General features: G+C 39.0%; 1 protein-coding gene across 1 annotated transcript in view; it reads right to left on the minus strand.

Moving 5' to 3' along the window:
- Positions 1-16,306: 16,306 nt before the first annotated feature.
- The window catches only part of TRHR (thyrotropin releasing hormone receptor), a 33,924-nt gene continuing 32,227 nt past the window's right edge, over positions 16,307-18,003 (minus strand). The window contains exon 2 of the mRNA XM_006753907.1: positions 16,307-17,075. Coding sequence (XP_006753970.1) covers positions 16,668-17,075 — 408 coding nt within the window. The 3' untranslated portion in view covers positions 16,307-16,667. The remainder of the gene's footprint in view (positions 17,076-18,003) is intronic.

Consider the following 18,003-nt stretch of genomic DNA (forward strand, 5'->3'; position numbering starts at 1 on the left):
TTCCCTATTTTTCTTATGCCTAACTACATCACATATTTACTTTGGAAGTGCAATCATAGCTTTGATTCTGAAACTGCTGGTCTTAATTTATGTCATTTAAACATTTGTGACAAAATAAATCCTATATGTCTGTTAACCTTTGTCCAGGCAAAATTGTATGCACAGTATCTAGCACAGAGCAATCATCAAATACATATTTTGAATGAATTCATTTATTTGATTATTGAATAGACTTTAAGGCTGTCTGAACTTCTTTTTCTGTAGTAAATTTGCATAGGAAATATCAGAATCTGGTCTGCTGATGGTTAAGAAGCTTCCAGTATGTTTGATGAATATTGAATCTAGAGATCTTGATCTGTGAAACTTACACTGTATTTGTTCTATTAAAGAAACTTCCTGAGGGTTGAAGAAAATCACATGCTCCCTCTTTGTGCATAAAGCTGTAGTATATATTATCTCATTGAATTCTAGCATTGTTTAGTATGTATTAATGTATCCATTCTATATTAGGTAAAATTGAAGTTCAGAGATATTAAGGGATTGGATTTCAAACTCAAACAGGTCTTTTCTTTCCCCCAAGGACAGTTGTCCTTCTCTGGTTTCTCTCATACATTAGGACAGTTGTGTCTAGGTTCTTTGATAAGAGAACACATCCTCAGTGATACCTGGCCTGTTGGAATAAACTTGAGGATGAAGGTAAAGCAGACCTATCCATCCGCCCACCTTCCAACTCACCCTTCCATTGTCCACCACACAGAAAAGGTAGACGAGACTCCTCCTGACTTTTGCTTCTCTCGCCTTCATGCTTTTGGACTTTTCCCCCCAGGTTCAGGCTTTAAAAATACTTTAAAGCCCTTGCCCCTGTCTTCCAGGCTCTGTCTCTTCCAAGACTATCTCGGGGCCTCCCATAGAAAATAACTGATGTCAAGAGAAAATATTGAGGAAACACAGAGGTGCTTTAAATAATACTAATGATTAGTATTCAGCCATATCACAGGATAAGCTAGTGTTACAATATTTACTTGGGACACTGAATCGCATACACATGGAAATGTGAACTGAGTTCCACAATTCTCTCAGTCATTAGGGATTCCTTTTGGAACGCTGGTGCTGCCCATTAAGAAAGTCCCTTTTATCAAGAGGAAAGCAGAAATTCAAAATGTGTCTGGTTCGAAAAATATTTTAGAGCAATTATCCTGATTGTAATATCTGGATTCAGTAGTCAGTGTTTCGAGGCTTAAAAAATGGACTTGAGTCCATCAGCCCTGTTCTAAGCTTATAGCTATATAATTTCTTCTAAATTGAGTCACAGGTGGGTACCTAAATACTCCTTCAGGTTTAATGAATGTGTTTTGAGAACCAGGGAGTAAAAATATTGAATGCAGGGAACTAGAGTATAAAGAAACAACTTGAAAGTCCATGCTAGATTATTTTAATTATACCTGCTAGTACCAGAGAAGAGGATACTTAAACCTACTGGGCATGTGACATTCCTAAAATAGCACTTATTAAACCTTAATAATGACTATTAAAGTTAGGGTGGCAGGGTTTATTGATGGTATCTCTTTAGAAACATTGTATGTGAAACATTGTATAGTATTCGCAAAATCTCATAGAATATTATTGAAGACTAGAGGCCTGGCACACAGATTCATGCACCGTGGGGTCCCTCGGCATGGCCTGTGGGGATCGGGCTGAAACTGGCAGTCCAACACCATCTGCTGCTCCTGCCTGCCACTTCTGCTCATCCCAGCCCCACTGCGCCTGCCATCACTCCGTAGGCTTGCTGCCGCTCCACTGTGGTCTCGGGGCTGCAACAGCCAGTCATGAGCCCTGCGTCTGGTGCCCCTCGGTCAGCTGAGCGGTGCTCCTGCTATGGGAACACACTGACCTCCAGGGGGCAGCTCCTGCATTGAGTGTCTGCCCCCTGGTGGTTGTTGCGCATCATAGCTACTGGTCAACTGGTTGAAAAGTGGACTGGTTGAACAGTCGCTTAGGCTTTTATAAATATAGATGAGAAAAAGATAGTCTGAGGACTGTCCGACAGAAATTCACAGTTGGTATAACAACTGTCTCAAAATGTGAACTCTGAAACCTTTTCCAATCTCTCGACTCAGATGCATTTTACCACAGGCCATGCTTTGCCAGGGTAATACTAAATCCCAGAGATGCAGTCTTGCAACACTTGGCTATCATTGTACAGAGTCAAGATTTGATCACTTAAAAACTATGTATTTCTTAAAGTAAGCTGGTATGTCAAAATATATCTGGCTTATTTTGCTTTTTCACCAAAACGTACTATCTGTGCCATACATATATCAACATGACTTTGCTTCTACTCTACTACAGAAGGGTACTCTCAAGCCAAAATCTCCGGTACACAGAATGAACCCTGCTTTACTTCTTCCCAGACCCTCACAAAAGAGCCTTCCTTCAAACAGGCTCATCTCTTCACCAGGTAAATGTTTTCAAACCATCTTTTACTGAGTGTGTTCAGATTGTAAAGTGTTTCCATTAATCTAAATGAGTCAAGTATTGTGGCCATTCAACACTTTGAAAATGTGGCACAGGGAGATTTAAATAGTTTGTGCAGCGCTAGATAACTCAGGATATATGGGGCAGCGTTTATTAGCTGAACATGGCGAGAGATAAACCAGACACCTTTAACCGTGAAGCTGTAATGACTTCTTAGAAGTGTAGACTATGTAGATTATATGCCATCAATAAGCTGTGAAGCCCCTTGAAGATTCCCACAGGGAAATCCAAGAACAGCAAGTAAGACTGCAACGTACAGGAAAATTCCTTACAGAGGCTTCTTGTTGGGTAACCAGATGTTAGGTGTGACTTTTCCTGTGGTCTCGGAATGTTGGCCAAGCTCCAAAGGCCATCAGCAATAATCACCAGATCATGTATTCACGACCTGCTAAGAGATTCTGACACCAATTTTGTGATGCTGAGTCCATCACCCATCTCCAGACTATGTAAGGGGGATGGGTGCGATGAAATTGGTTTAGAGTTAAAGAGATGGCGGAATAAGTTATATGTCTGTTAACAGTGAAAATACTATTTAATAGCTAATTAAACTAACCCTTAAAAATTATAGAGATGATTTCTTTAGAGAAGAATTGTGAGGTTATTGCCAGACAACACTGCCACTGCCCTTCTCAAATCATATGAGGGTGATTTCAAAAAGCCAGTTCAAGACCTTCACAAGTTCCCAGAAAAAGCCAATGTCTGAAGCGAGAGGTGGTCCAGAAATACCCAATCTGCAGCACCATGGGCTTCACTGGGTGCCCTTCCCTGACTAGGAGACTGGTGTGAACCCTATGGTAGGTGCTGGCCTTGAATACATTGGGAACTCCCAAAGGAATGTGGAGATCCTAGCTAAGGTGCAGAGCAGTCAGCCTGTGGAGGAATCACTTACACCAAGGGAACTGGTAGAGGGGTACCCAGAGGAGGAAGAAGACACCCCAAAACACCCACAGAAGCACCAATCAATAAAGAATGGTTAGGTGTCTGACATCCTAGAAGGCACAAGTGATGGCTAAAAACTGGACTTTTCAAACACCACCCCCTTATTTCCTCTATGCTGCAGCTTTCCCCTTCCCCTCCAGCCTTTGATGCAGAATTATGGATAGGGGAGGAAAAGAAGCCAGACAGTTTGGGGGAAAGTGAAGAAGCAGCTAATCCGGTCTCTGCTCCACTGTAGGTTAATCACCTGAGTTAAGCCCAACAAGTGGGCTGGAAGGGTATTGGGGAGGATGTGGACGTTTTAAATTGAAAGAGGGTTTGAAGTTCTAACCTTAGGTTAGATCATTTGGTTTATTGCCTTAAAAATTACAGTGAGCACAAAACTATGGAATCTTAAATTTCATGAAGGAGCCGGGGAAAACAAATCAATAGAAAGGGTTTGCAGAGGCAGTGGTGTAAAAAAGGAAACTCTGATAAAAAACACCCTTAAAAATTATAATTGATTTTAGAAATTGGTTGGAATTGAAGCAAATCCACAGTCAACCTTTTTTATACCAAGACCTCACCTCTGTTCCTGGCTACCTGACCAACCCGCACATCCACTGGATTTGGTTCTTCTGCCTTGCCCCTTCATTTATTTTATGGTTTCCTGATTTCTATATTTGGTTCTCTGGCTCTCTTTCTGTCCCTGCTACCTCTACTGTATGATTCCACACATTTGAGGGTTTGATGTGAAATCCAAAATCAAATCCATTATCCCCTTATTGACCCATACCTGGGGGTGAGCCTAGTTCCTGGTCTCAACTCCTTCAATTTTCCTTTGTCCCAAAGAATTCATTAATGGACCTGTTCCTAGCCATGAACAGAAAAATGTCATTCAAGTAATAAATATAAACTAGCCAAACCAGCACAGTGACTTCGTCAACCTCCCAATAATGAGGGATATGGATAATTTCTGCAGAATCATTTTCTAATACATTTACCACTTGTTTGTATTTTAGCACAGTGTTGTATTTATACCTTGAAAAGAGTTCTCTATGCACATTCAGATATACAAATGTTTATGACTCAGATAGCCCTGCAATGAGCTAATACTTTTATATAATCATTTCAAATCCTCACAATGCCATCATGTTCCAGTAGGTATTATTTTACTTACCATAATTACAGTTAACATTGAATATTATTTGAACAGCTAAACTCCCTGTTTATTTGAAAATTCCACTTTTGTCAGCTGTTGGTTAAACTAAACAGCGATTTCTCTTTTTATTCATGTACTAGAAGCCTGGTACATGAATTTGTGCACCAGTGTGGTCCCTTGGCCTGGCCTGCGGGATTGGACCAAAACCAGCTCTCTGACATCCCCTGAGGGGTCCTGAATTGCAACAGGGTGCAGGCCAGGCCAAGGGACCCCACTGGTGCACGGGGCTGTGGAGGGACACAGGAGGTTGGCCAGCCGGGAGGGACCACAGGAGGGCTCCAGGACATGTTCGGCCCATCTTGTTCAGTCCCGATTGGCCAGACCCCAGCAGCAAACTAACCTATTGGTCAGAGCATCTGCCCCCTGGTGGTCAGTGCACGTCATAGCGAGTGGTTGAGCGGCCTTAGCATATCATTAGCATATTATGCTTTGATTGGTTGAACGGATGACTGGGTGACTGGACAACTGGACACTTAGCATATTAGGCTTTTATTATATAGGATAGTCTAATGACAGCCAAGTATATTTCATTCTGGCTCTGCCCTTCTCTCACTCCATCTGAATGCTTGAGTTTACTAAAGATTGAGAGACAGTCTGAAGCCACGAATGTTCATGTCTGACGTTGGTATCAGTATTTCTTGCTTGGGGAGGGTTGAACTCAGATTCCAAGTAAGCTCAGGATCCCTTGAGTTCCTCTTTCCTTTATCACTTGGTTTTTCAAGTCTCAGAAAGAAGAGTAAATTAGCATGTCTACTTTGTTGCTCAAAGTAGTATATTGTTACTCTGTTTTCAATATAGCTGTAATTTTCTCAGAACCTCAGCTGGGATTCTGTCTGCTGCTCTGGGGTGCTAGGCCCTTCATTGTCTACCTTTATGAGTTGATTTGTATTAAAGGGGGAAAAGATGTCAGGGGCAGAAATTTTGTGATGTGTGTCCAAGAGCAGAGATGAGAAAGGCAGAGGACAGTGTGGTGTTTTTCCTCAGCCTTGAACTCAGGCTGGATCTGATCTTGCAGGAGAACATTTGTTGATAGAAGCTGAGAGCCAGTTTTCATAGGAATCATTGCTATACACACAGAGCATATGCAGTGGTTTACAGAACGAAGGTTCGTATAAAAGGTGACACCAACGAGGGGAGAGACATGCATTTTACATGGAGCAAGGAAAGAAGTGCAGCCCCCTATTGGGGACTGAGCCTGCAAACTGAACCTGTGCCCTGACCTGGAATAGAACTGTGACCTCCTGGTCCATAGGTCAGTGCTTAACCACTGAGCAACACCGGCCAGGTATGATTATGATTTTAATGCTTGGTATTTTCAGGATAAATTTCTAAGTTTGAAAGCAAAACATAGCCCAACTAAATCCCCCTGTGCATGAGCACGACCTGCCTTTAGATTGTTATTCTGCTCTTGATATTTTCTTGTAAATGAGTTAATCTTTCATAGTTTTCATCACACTCTGTCTCCAATCATCCTATCCCTTATCGTTTGAATGCCCCCCTTTCTGTCTACCCACTCTCCTCTTTCATATCCTGCTACTCTTTAATATTCAGCTCATATTCCACCGCCTCTTCAAGGTCTCCTCTGGCTGGCCTAGCCGGGAGTGATTTCTCTCTCTTATGAACTTTCTTGGCAACTATTCTCTGTGTTAATAATTAGGGAATTCCTTCCTATTCAGTGGGTTGTCTTTTCATTTTGTTGATGGTTTCCTTTGCTGTACAAAACCTTTTAAATTTGATATAGTGACATTTGTTTATTTTATCTTTTGTTTCCCTGACCCAAGGAGATATATCAGAAGAATATGCTATGAGAAATGTCCGAGTTTTTACTACCTATGTTTTCTTCTAGGATTTTTTGGTTTGACAATAATACATCTGATAAGGGTTTAATATCCAAAGTTTATAAAGAACTTATAATACTCAACACCCCCCAAAAAACAATTATTAAAAGTAGACGAAAGACCTGAATAGACACACAGATGGAAAAGAGACATTTGAAAAAAATGTCACTAATCATCACAGCATTTCTCAGTAAACATTTGTGACTTGATATGGTTGAAATTCCTTGTTTGAAGTCTGATTAGTGGTTGTTAAAAATGTTGAGTGCATATCATGGGCCATGTATCTTATAACTAATTTTTTGTGTAATTTAATTTAATCCTCACAGTTCATGCATGACTTAGAAATTTCTATCTCCATTTTACAGATGCAATGATTATATGCTGAGTCAAATACTTATAAATTTCATAAGAGAGAATGAAGAGAACAAAGATAAATGGCAATGACAGGATTATTTATGATTCAGTAGTATAGATAAACAACTTTTATGATTACTAAAGTTTGTGCTATATATTACAAGTGTAAAAACTGACACAATGCAATGTCAGCTCATTGATATTTTAGACAAAAATCTCTGATTAGAAATATAATGAGTTTCAGTTTTGGTGTTACTTTCTGATTACGACATTTCTGATCTACCATTCTAGAAATCCACTTAAAATTGTAGCCCCGATTGTACCCCAAAGCGAGGATTTGATGCAATGTTACATTTTGGAGGTGACTTCAAGAAGCAGAAGTAAGGAAGTTGAAGGGTCAGACAAGAAAGAAAGAAAGGTTAATGAAGGTTGTGTTTTTGATATGGTTACCAATATGGAGAATGGGAGCTTAGGCATGCTGAAGGTCCTATAAAGAACCATTTTTGAAGCCCTCTCAGATATATTCCACCAGAAGAGGAGAGGCTGCAGCATTTGTCCATCGGTTTCCATCCCTCACTGTAACAGTGTTGTCCCTAGGGACATTGAAACCCTTGGCTACCTGTGCTCCAGCTGAATGGCTTTGCATAGCTTTAGAGAACGCTGTGAGGCCGAAAAGCACAGAGCCACCTTAGTTGCTGTAGACAGGAGGGTGGCCATGTGTGAGGAACTGTCCAGCACAGCTGTGCTGAAATCAGGGGCGCCAAAGAGAAGATGCAGCACAAAGCTCCACAGGTGGCAGCTTGCACTGGCCTATCTGCATAGAATCATCTGCATTATCTAACCTTTTATAGCTAGTTTACCGGCAGAACTGGCAGGTGCGTGGAGTGGGTGGGGTGATCACATTTAATGGGTTTTCATGTCGGAGGAAACAGCATTGAATTATGAAGCTGAACATATCCGAATGTCAGTAGGGAAAAGTGGATGTACTTGAGATTGAGGAGTCCTACGACTTTCAGTGTCTACACACAATCAACTCTTAGTAGTTATTTTCTGTGGTCTATAATGCTGTCTCTTCATTAAATTTAATTCCTTAATAAGCACATTCATTTATATCCATCAACAGATAGTTGTGGAGGGTCCATTATGTGCCAGGTAATGTGCTAGTCACTGCATTTTATTGATCATGGTGAGAAAAAAAATGTGTCTTCATTGATTTTTATAGCATTTTTTGAATATTTAGGAAAGAACAGTATGCTACTTGGTAAAATCCCACTCAACCAGTCACCTGGGGGAATTGAGGAAAATTTATATAGCTGGAGGTGCTACATGTCATAATCTGAGAACACACGTTCTATAAGGTAGACCCTGCTAGTGGCAGCAAGCCTGTTTTATTCTTGAATAGAGATTCTAAGAATCCTCTCTTGTTCACTAAATAATATAGTGTTTCAAGTGCATTTTTTATTTTATTTTTCCCATGTTCTCCAAGTGTGAAAGAAAGAGGTCATTCAAGCAACACTTGGGATTTACGTAAGCAAGAGTTTCCTTTTATGTGGAAAAATGAGCTTTATCAAATGGAGTCTGTTTACTAGAGTAGCCAAATCCACCTCTGCACAAAACTGAACTTCATGGCCTGTGTTTTTTGACCTGCCTATTCCAGGTAAATTGGAGATTTTGTGGAATTACAAAAGTAATGGAAGAATCTGCTTTACAATAATACACAGCCACTTGTGTTTACTTTGTTTTTGTTCAAGAAGAGACAGAGATATTTGGAATAATTGCTTCAGTGTTGCCCAAACTTCAGCCACTTGTTTTACCTTCATGGCTTTTGTCTTATCCAATATCAACATTAAATGAACTCATTAATATAATTGACGTAATGTATTTGATGAGCTAGTCACATTTGCTCCAATATACATTAAGTTTATTTTTAGAATGGAAAAATGTTGCACTGGCTGGGTGGCTCAGTTAGTTGTAGCATCGTTCCATACACCAAAAGTTTTCAGGTTTGATTCCTGGTTAGGACACATACCTGGGTTGTGGGTTCATCCTCTTTCAGAGTGCATAAAGGAGGCAACTGATGAAAGTTTCTTTCTCTCTCTCTCTCTCTCTCTCTCTCTCTCTCTCTCCCGCCCCCTCCCTTCCTCCCTCCCCTAAAATTAAAATAAACATGTCCTCATGTCCTTAGGTGAGGATTTAGAAAATCAACAACAACAAAGGAAATGTCTATCTGTGTATTACTTATAATAATCTAAAACACCATAATGATTGATACATGTTGGGAGTCTGGATTAAAATTAAGTTTTGCTGGTCAAGTGGTTTAGAATCAGGTTACACCAAAAATGGAATAATTTGGAAGAAAACGAAAGCTACAGAGCCAGTTTTTTAGTTTGATGCTTTATTGCTCACAGTACACAGATTGAAATAAGACACACAGTTTCCCACAGCAAAGCTCATAATACTGTACTTTCGTAAGAGTCCTGTTCCGCAAGGACACAATGATTAATTCCCAAGTGATGAAGTTAGTCAGCATAGCTCTTTCCAAAACTGATAGAAGAAAGAAGCCAACACATTCAGAAGCACATTATAAGCAACATGCAAGTCCATGATGTTGTCACAAGTAATCAGAAGCTAATCAATACATGCTTTTCAATATCATATTTAAGCTTGAAGTTTAAGTTTATAAAGAGCCAAGGTCCCTGAGCTAGCTCTGACCTCTATGTTTAGCATAATTGGATAAACTGGCAATTGTTGCTAAGGTCCCCTGGAAAACATACACAGGTATAAATAGTTTAAAATATATAGTGACAATATAATATATAGAGAGATATACATATATATGTATATCTCTCTATATATTATATATGCACACACAAATACACATACACACTATATATATTTTGCACTTGTAAATTAAGATCATAAGAATATTTTTAGAATTATAACACTTATAGGACAAATAGTGTACTATATTTTCTATAGATAATAATTGAAATTCACAAAGTTTTGAAAATTAACATAGCTGACCAATATGCCTTTTAACTCTATACTCTAGCGTATGGGTGAATATTTCCTCACCAAATGTAAGTAGGTCGTTGACTTCTTTTACTTGTCCTTTCCTTAGGGCTTTATTGGTGGTGGGAATATTAAAGGATAAGCTGCCTTCCTTAATCACTCCTTCATGAAACATACTTGCCTAGGACACATAACCTTCATGTCCAGAGCCTTGCTCTAAGGTTTATCTGTGTCTCCATGCCCTAACTCATTTTATTTCTCCCAAATGGATTGTCTTTCCTTTACTATTAACTATCTAAACCAAGTGCATCTTTGAAAGAAGTCCCATCATTCCTACAAAGTCCTCTTTAGTGACCCCAGGTCCCATGGACACCCTTTTTCTTGGAGGAGATCACTTGTTTGTACTTCTGAAAACACAGAATTTGGCTTCCAGTTATGTATTTTGTATTTCTGAGTTCAGTGTTACCATTAAATGATCATCTCCTTGAGGACAGAGACAATTTTCATCTCTATTTCTAACTACTAAAGTAGGTGGTTTTTAAATTAGGGCCTGATGGTGCAGTTGAAATTGTCGAGCATCATGTGTACCTAAGGAATCATACTGACCATGATCTAGCACACTTAATGCAGTGTCTTGCTCTCGGCCGAGAGAACCGTTTAGAAAAATAAGAAACAAATAAAAGTAGCTATCTGATTGTGCAGACAGAGCTATAGGCAAACTGGGCATCAGCAGATTTTAAAATGTATTCCGTAGTTTGGGATGCATTGATTTGTTCATTCATTTAGCAGATACTTAGGGACATCATCTAAGTTTAGATAGTTTGTGAAATACGAAGATGAAATAGACTTACCCTCAAGGATTTTTCCATGCAGGTTGTTTATTAAGAATTATGTGATGAACAAAAGCCTAAAGCCTCTTCATGGGGGACCAGGACTCAGGGGTTTTCAAGGTGTGGTCAGATTACAGGTGTCAAAAATCACCTAATAAATGAGAATCTCTTAGGGCAGGGCCAAATAAAGTGCATTTTAAGATAAGCTCCCAGATAATTCTTCTGTTTACCCAAGTGGGTGTGGTTTATCAGTCCTGGCTCAGGAGTAAACGTCTGGCCTCCTGACTGGGGCATTGGTGCCATTTCAGGGGTGTAGAAACTGCTCTTCCTGACTTCTGGATTCAGACATCCAGTTATAACTGGGGGCGTCTCATTCTACTGCCATGTTAAGTTTGCTTTTCTTTTCTGGAAAGCCTCCACCTTTATCAACATCAATCTGTAATATTCTTGAGAAAGTTCATTCTCTTGTTTTGCAAGTCAGAGAACAGCCACATGCATACAAATTAGTCGATTATTCTGCAAGGAAAAAAATAGTCACTTATAGTTGTTGCTTCAGGGCTCAAATAAGTTGCAGAAGCTCTAGTCAACTCCATTGCTTATCCCATCCTTTTAACTTTTATCATTAATTATCAAAGTCCTTTCACATCCGTTATTGCAGTTGAGAGCCTGTAGTATGGACTTGAACCAGATGCTCCTTGATGAGGGCATACAGGCAATTGTGTGGATTTGTTGTTTATTAGCCATAAAGCTGCCTTTTGTTTTCTTGCTGGATCCAGATGTGACAGTTATGACAATGGCTGTCCAGCTGTACTATTTCATCCAGCCCCTTCTGGAAAATTACATTTTCCAGATGTAATTTCTAAAACATAAACCAGTCACCTCAGGTTGGATTGACGATGAATGTGCTTGGTGTCCAAGAATGTAAATAGGCCCCACAACACTGTATGCAAACACTCACAGCCGTTCCTTTTACAAGCGATTATTTGAATATTAAAATTGGAACCATATAGATCTAGTTCCCATCAGCATGGTCCATTTGGTGCTAACCATCTCGGTAACAAAACTGTTCTCCAATGTGCAACTCTTATAAATGAGGTTTTCTGCTGAGTGATTTGAGATTATACTTATAGACCAAGCATATGAGCAAAAACATTACAGGGTGTCACCTGACCTTCCCCCAACCCCATGTAATTAATTAAGAATTAAATGAATCAATGTAACTAGTTATAGTTCATAAAATAGAATTACAATACTTAAAAATGAGCTTTATATTAAAGTCATCCTAATGTATTTCTAAGCGGACTTTTAACAATTGTTTCTTTAAAACATGACATTTCCAATTCATAGGCTAAATATTGCCAAGCAGTTATCTTGAAATGATATCGTACTGGTCTTGTTGTTTTTTTTTTTGTTTTTTGTTGTTTTTTTTTTTTTTTCATGATCTGTGAGCTCCTCAAGATTTGGAAAAGCCTTTTGGTTTCTGCAGAGATTTTTCACACATTGAGTGCTCTTTTATTGGTTCCTCACTGAAACCTCAGAAATACCAAACCTCTTTTTTGGTTTCGTGAGGAAACACCCATATTGAGCAGCTAGTTTCATTCTACACGTGACCCCCACCATAAAAACAGGGGCATAAGTTAAATGGAGATTTTAGAGGCGTCAGTTTTTCCATAATTTAAACATGATTTTATGAAAACCCAAAGGTGCTCAGAACAACAACATATTTTTTTTAATAAATAAATATGGTTGAAAGAATATTTACACTTTTACTTAAGATAGTTCATTTTCAGGATTAGCCTTAGCTGAAGTCGGATGAACCTGCCTGCTCTGAGGAAAAGTGATGTTTATGGAGGAATAAGATTTGATGGGAGAGGAGGAGAAAGAGAGGAAAATACCTAACACAGAAGTCTGACATCGTCATGTGTATTACTCTGAAAATGTATTTGCTCAGCCAAATCTTGGTTTTGATGGATATTTACATTAGACAACTGGATATAAATAGAAAATGAATTGCTAGAGGTTTTCATCCTCTGCCTCTTCCAAGAGGAACATTTGGAAAATCTTTCCTTTGCACCTGGGACTGACCAGTTGTTTTTGGATGCCCTCTTATTCACATCTAGTTTCCTTACTCTATTCTTATTTCGTTCCTTAATGTTCAATGTAATAGTCATCGAATTCACAGTCATAGGTAAACTATTTAAAATTTCTTCTTTCTCCAAAAAGTCAATATTTTCTTTCTTCTATCATGTCTTCAAATGTAACATAGTTTAGGATGATGTAACTCTGATTCTTTAAGAGCAATCTCGAACTCTGTGACTCAGCTTTACTGAAAAATTGTCTCACTATTCCAACAAGTTCTTCTGGAAATTAGAGTCTTCATTTAAGACTTTGTTATATTCAACTACGTTTCATGACTACAGTTTTCCTTTGACTTTACTAATTGTTTAACTGAAACTGTCCATTTGTTTTGAATATTGTCAAGGTGTATTGTTCTGTGCATTTAGCCTGTTTACGGTTGAATCTAGTTTGGACTTTTCCTATTTCTTTCCAGCATTGAGAATAGTTCTGCTGAGTGAAGTTCTAGAAATACACTCACAATACTGATGGTGAAGTCTTGTTTTATTCATGATCGGTGACCTTTACCTAATTACCTCAGGTACAATATCTAACCAAAGACACTCAGCAGTTAATGAAATTGGGAGTAATAAGTAAGTCAAGGAATTTTATTAAGAGGGTTCCTTAATAATATTACTTCAGTCCAACAGCAAATTTTAATCTAGTTCTTTAATTTTCATTTGATGGTATATTAAGTTTTGATTATTTATGAAACGACTTTATGATGTAGCACAGAGTGAGAAAGAATACTTTAAAAAGTTGTATCTCTTCTGTGTAAATCAGATATCTATTGGACATTGCATGAGAACCCTTAAATTTGTTATGGCATTTGCTTTACAGTGGAAATACTGTGTCCTTTTGAATTTCCCATATGGTCTAAAACTAACAGATTATTAGCATTTTGGTTAATCCTCACCTGAGGATATTTTTTCTGTTGTTTTTTTCAGACAGACAGAGAGAGAGAGAGAGAAAAGAAACACATAGACTGGTTGCCTCCCACATGAACCCCACCAGTGGTGGGGAGCGAGCCCACAATCCAATATGTGCCCTTGACTGGGAATTGAACCTGAAAGAAACCTTTCGGTACATGAGCCGATGCTCTAACCAGTGGGCACAGCGGCCAGGGTGCAAATAACTTTAAAAAATTAAAATGGAAAAACTGAGCACATATATTAAATTTCCAAAGGTGGGAAAGGTGTACTCTGTTCTATGTATAACATGAAAGACAAATTGTAAATTTTTTTGACATCTGGTATTACCACCCTGCAGAGCATATATATATTTTTTATTCTGCAGGGCATGAAGCTGAAAGAATTTTAATCATCATGCTGGCCTTAATAAAAGAAAAGAAAAAAATGGCATTTTCTCTCCCTGGTATCTACACAATTTAGGGAAGCTGCATTGATCCCTGACCCCTGGTGTTATCATCATTACAGCTGTAGTGAGATTGTGATGAAGATAATGTTGGTTAAGGGCCTATCAGCATGTCTGAGACACCGTAAGAAGCTCAATAATATAAGTTCCTTCCCCTAATGAAAAAAATTGAATATATTCCAATATATCCCTTTGTTAAGCAGTTTATTTACATGTGTGTGTCTGTGTTTTTATGCACCTGCATGTGTGCTCATGTGGTTTGGGGTTGGGTCCCTCTGGTGCTTCCAAGATTAACATTTAATTCAAGATGCAAGTCAGTTAAAATAGGTTTCTTAGTGTCATGCAGATAGACGTATATAAATACTAGAGGCCTGGTGCACGAAATTCATGCATGGGTGGGGTCCCTAGGTCTGGATGGCGATCAGGGCCTTCTGGCTGCCAGCCAGGGCCTCCCTTCCCTGGCTGCCGGCTGCCAGCTAGTGCCTTACTTCATTCCATGCCACCCCCTGGTGGTCAGCACATGTCATAGCAAGCAATTGAACTCTCGGTCTCCCGGTCGAACTCCCATGAGGACACTTTACATATTAGCTTTTTATATATATGGATTTGCTTGCATTTGTTTACTGACACAGCGACAGGATATGAATGTCTTCCTGGAGTGGATGAGGCCAATTTTTACAAAAGCATATCCTGAAATGAGGTTCTGGATGCCAAAGCAGCACTTTAAAAAGTTTCCAAAACACAGTGTCTTCTTCATTAAGAAGGTGGGGCAGGATAATTATCAATAGCAATTAGGTTCCAGAAAAATTCACAGAAAAAGATACAGGCTGGAGAGAGGGAACATTTTAGCCTATGGGACACTTAAAAGTACTCAGTACTTTCTGGCCCAGTCATTAAAAATTAGCTACTACTGTCATCACCAAGGGCAATTTATACACTTGGAGATGCTGATTGGCCAAATCTCAGTAGGTGAGACATTTGAAAGGGAGTGAAGTAAGACCAGACACTGTCTTGGGCAAATTCACATTCATAGCTCTCTAATAATCACTGATACGGATTAGCAAGTCTAAATCATAACTATAAAGAGATACAGATTATGAGTTGAAATTGGTTTTTGCTCTATTGAAAATAAAGCAAACAGCATTTTTCATTGCTTTGATTTTTCATTGCTCTGTAAACAAAATATCACTAGCAGTTGAAAAGAGATAAAGAACCTACAAATAACAAGCAGACAGCAAGGAAAGACAAGTGTAGACAAGTTAAGATCTGTAGGCTATATGTAGTAATCAGAGAGGAGTCACACTATAGAATAGCAAGTAAGCTTTTGAGAAGGTTCCCATCTTTTAAGCTAGAGTCAGTTAGGAGGATTTATTCACTGATATGGCTCAGTACTTTACACACAGTAATATTTACTCAAGGAGGATTTTCTTTCTTAAAGTTTCAGAGACCAGTAAAACCTCATTTTAAATACTTGGTCTTGTCTTGGCAATACTTTTCAATATTAATTGTGTGTTCATTTGTATTTTCACAGTTACTTAATTTGAATAATCCTCATGTCTAAGCCATCACTTGGGAGGCTCAAAGAGTTGATAAGAGCTGGATTTACCTAAAAATTAAATCTACATTTCCTCCTAATTTGTAATTTTGACTATTTTGTGGTTTATGTTACATTAAATTTGAAATGATGACTGTCTACTTTGTAAGATATAAAAATCATCTCAAAATTTTATAAGAATCATGACATTTCCTTTTGTATTTGTTTTAGTATAGTGAACATATTTGTCTGAAGTCTCATTTTCACTCACTAAATATAAAATACTTTTCTATTTTTTCTATAGTCTCAGATATTCATGATATAGCACTGCACTTTGTTGAAATGCTAAATGCAAACATTTAAGCATTAAATTACCAAAATTACCAAACATTGAAACATTCACATGCTGCAAAATTACCAAATACAGAGGGAGGCAAAGTAGGCTTAACAGTTGTGAGTATGCAAAACTCAGAGTTTATTCTTGTATTATTATTTATGAATTATTGTATTATTTTTCCATATGAACAACTGTAAACCTAATTTTGTCCCACCCATATATAAATACTTTGGTGGGAAGTGGAGAAATCCCATTTGGTAGAGTTATTATAAATAATGTAAATTGATGTCTAGATTTTATCCAAACTTCATAGCCCCCCAAAATAAAGTGAATTTCTCAAATTAAATGCAAAGGGCTACACTCTCAATTTCCACCCTTTGGCTCTTTCACAGATCTGCTTCATTTTTTGTGATATTTGCTTTGTGACACTAGAAGGAAAATATGAGTCATTCTGTGGGTTAAAGTACCTTGGGCCAGGATTGGTTAGAGCACTGGAAAAGATGACCTGCTCTGTCTGCACATGTGAGTAGCGGCCTTTTCCTCTCTTGGGTTGCTAACTGCACAGATTCACTTTATGGTCCATTTTCTTCTAACTCGTGAGTCAGCTTTGGCTAAAGGTTATTTCAGAAGCCAAACAGGTGTCATCAAAAGTCACTTTCGTGGCAGACAAATACGTGTCAGTGACAGTGATCTCGTCATGCTCTGTGCTGAAGTGGTCTGACTCCTTAATGACACTGTAATTTAGGGCCACGCTGTAGCTAGCGGGTTTCTCCATGGGCTTCTGCTTACAGTTGCAGAGCTTCCTGAAGGCCGCTCGGAATTTCTGAGACATGAGGTTGTAAATCACTGGGTTGATGGCACTGTTGAGATAAATGCAAATTCTGCAAAAGAGTAAGAACCAATTTTCTTGGAAAGGGCTGGAGAGAAATGAGTTGACGACCACAAGAGTTCGGTAGGGCATCCATAAAAGGGCAAACAGAATGACAACCACGGCCAGCATCTTGGTGACCTATGGAGAGAGACATAGAGAGAAATGCCTGTAAACACAAATGAAAACAAAGCAAAAGAGTGAAAACAATACACCCCCCATCCCAACCTTTAGTTTCCAAGATGTAGTTTGAGACAAGGACTTAAGGGTAGGAAGCTTATCTGGGAGATGGTCCCAGGAAGCCAGATCAAGGGTATGGAGGAGAGTGTCATAGAAGAAGAAAACCCACGTTAAGTGTGTGTTGTTGAGAAGGTTCCCATTGTGGGCAGCTGGCAATCAAATAGCGCGCTTCAGGGTTATCTGTCCAGAGGAAGAGAGGACAGGCATTTATCCACTGGCTCCCTCCCCGCTTTGTTGAGTGGTACCTTTAGGGACTTTAATGGCCCTATATTCTCCTGCCTGGAAACTTCTGGGAGCTTTAGAGTGAACCTTGAGGCAGAGAAGAGGATAGATAGTCAGGGGACAGTGGGTGCCTGGAATAGGACATTCTCTCCAGGCAGGACCCATCCACTGTAGCTGTGGCTGAAACCAGCCCCGCTAAGAGGATGTGACGTAGGGTGCCAAAATGCATATCTTCAACAAACATTAGGAGGCTTGGGGTCTGATCCCATCTTTACTTACCTTATATGTGATGCCGAGAAATGTGCTTAAGCTGTCTTATACCTCATCTGCAAAATGGAGCCAACCCTGCTCCCCTCTGTCAAACGAGGTAACATATTGGCTTGAAAAGGGTAAAGTGTCCTCAGCAAAAAAGCCAATGGTTCTAGAATGTCGATGTGCCAGACACTATACTAGGTGCTTGACATATGTGATCTCATTTGAAAAGCTTAAGACTCTCCAGAATAGGTATTGCATACTCCATTTTTCCAATTAGAAAACGGAGGTACAGATGCTGGTTAGCACTGTGGTGGGAGTTGTAGAGTCTTACAGCTGGGATTGGAATCCATGC

Source organism: Myotis davidii, unplaced genomic scaffold, assembly GCF_000327345.1.
Source record: "Myotis davidii unplaced genomic scaffold, ASM32734v1 scaffold1012, whole genome shotgun sequence".
NCBI classification, from domain to species: Eukaryota; Metazoa; Chordata; class Mammalia; order Chiroptera; family Vespertilionidae; genus Myotis; species Myotis davidii.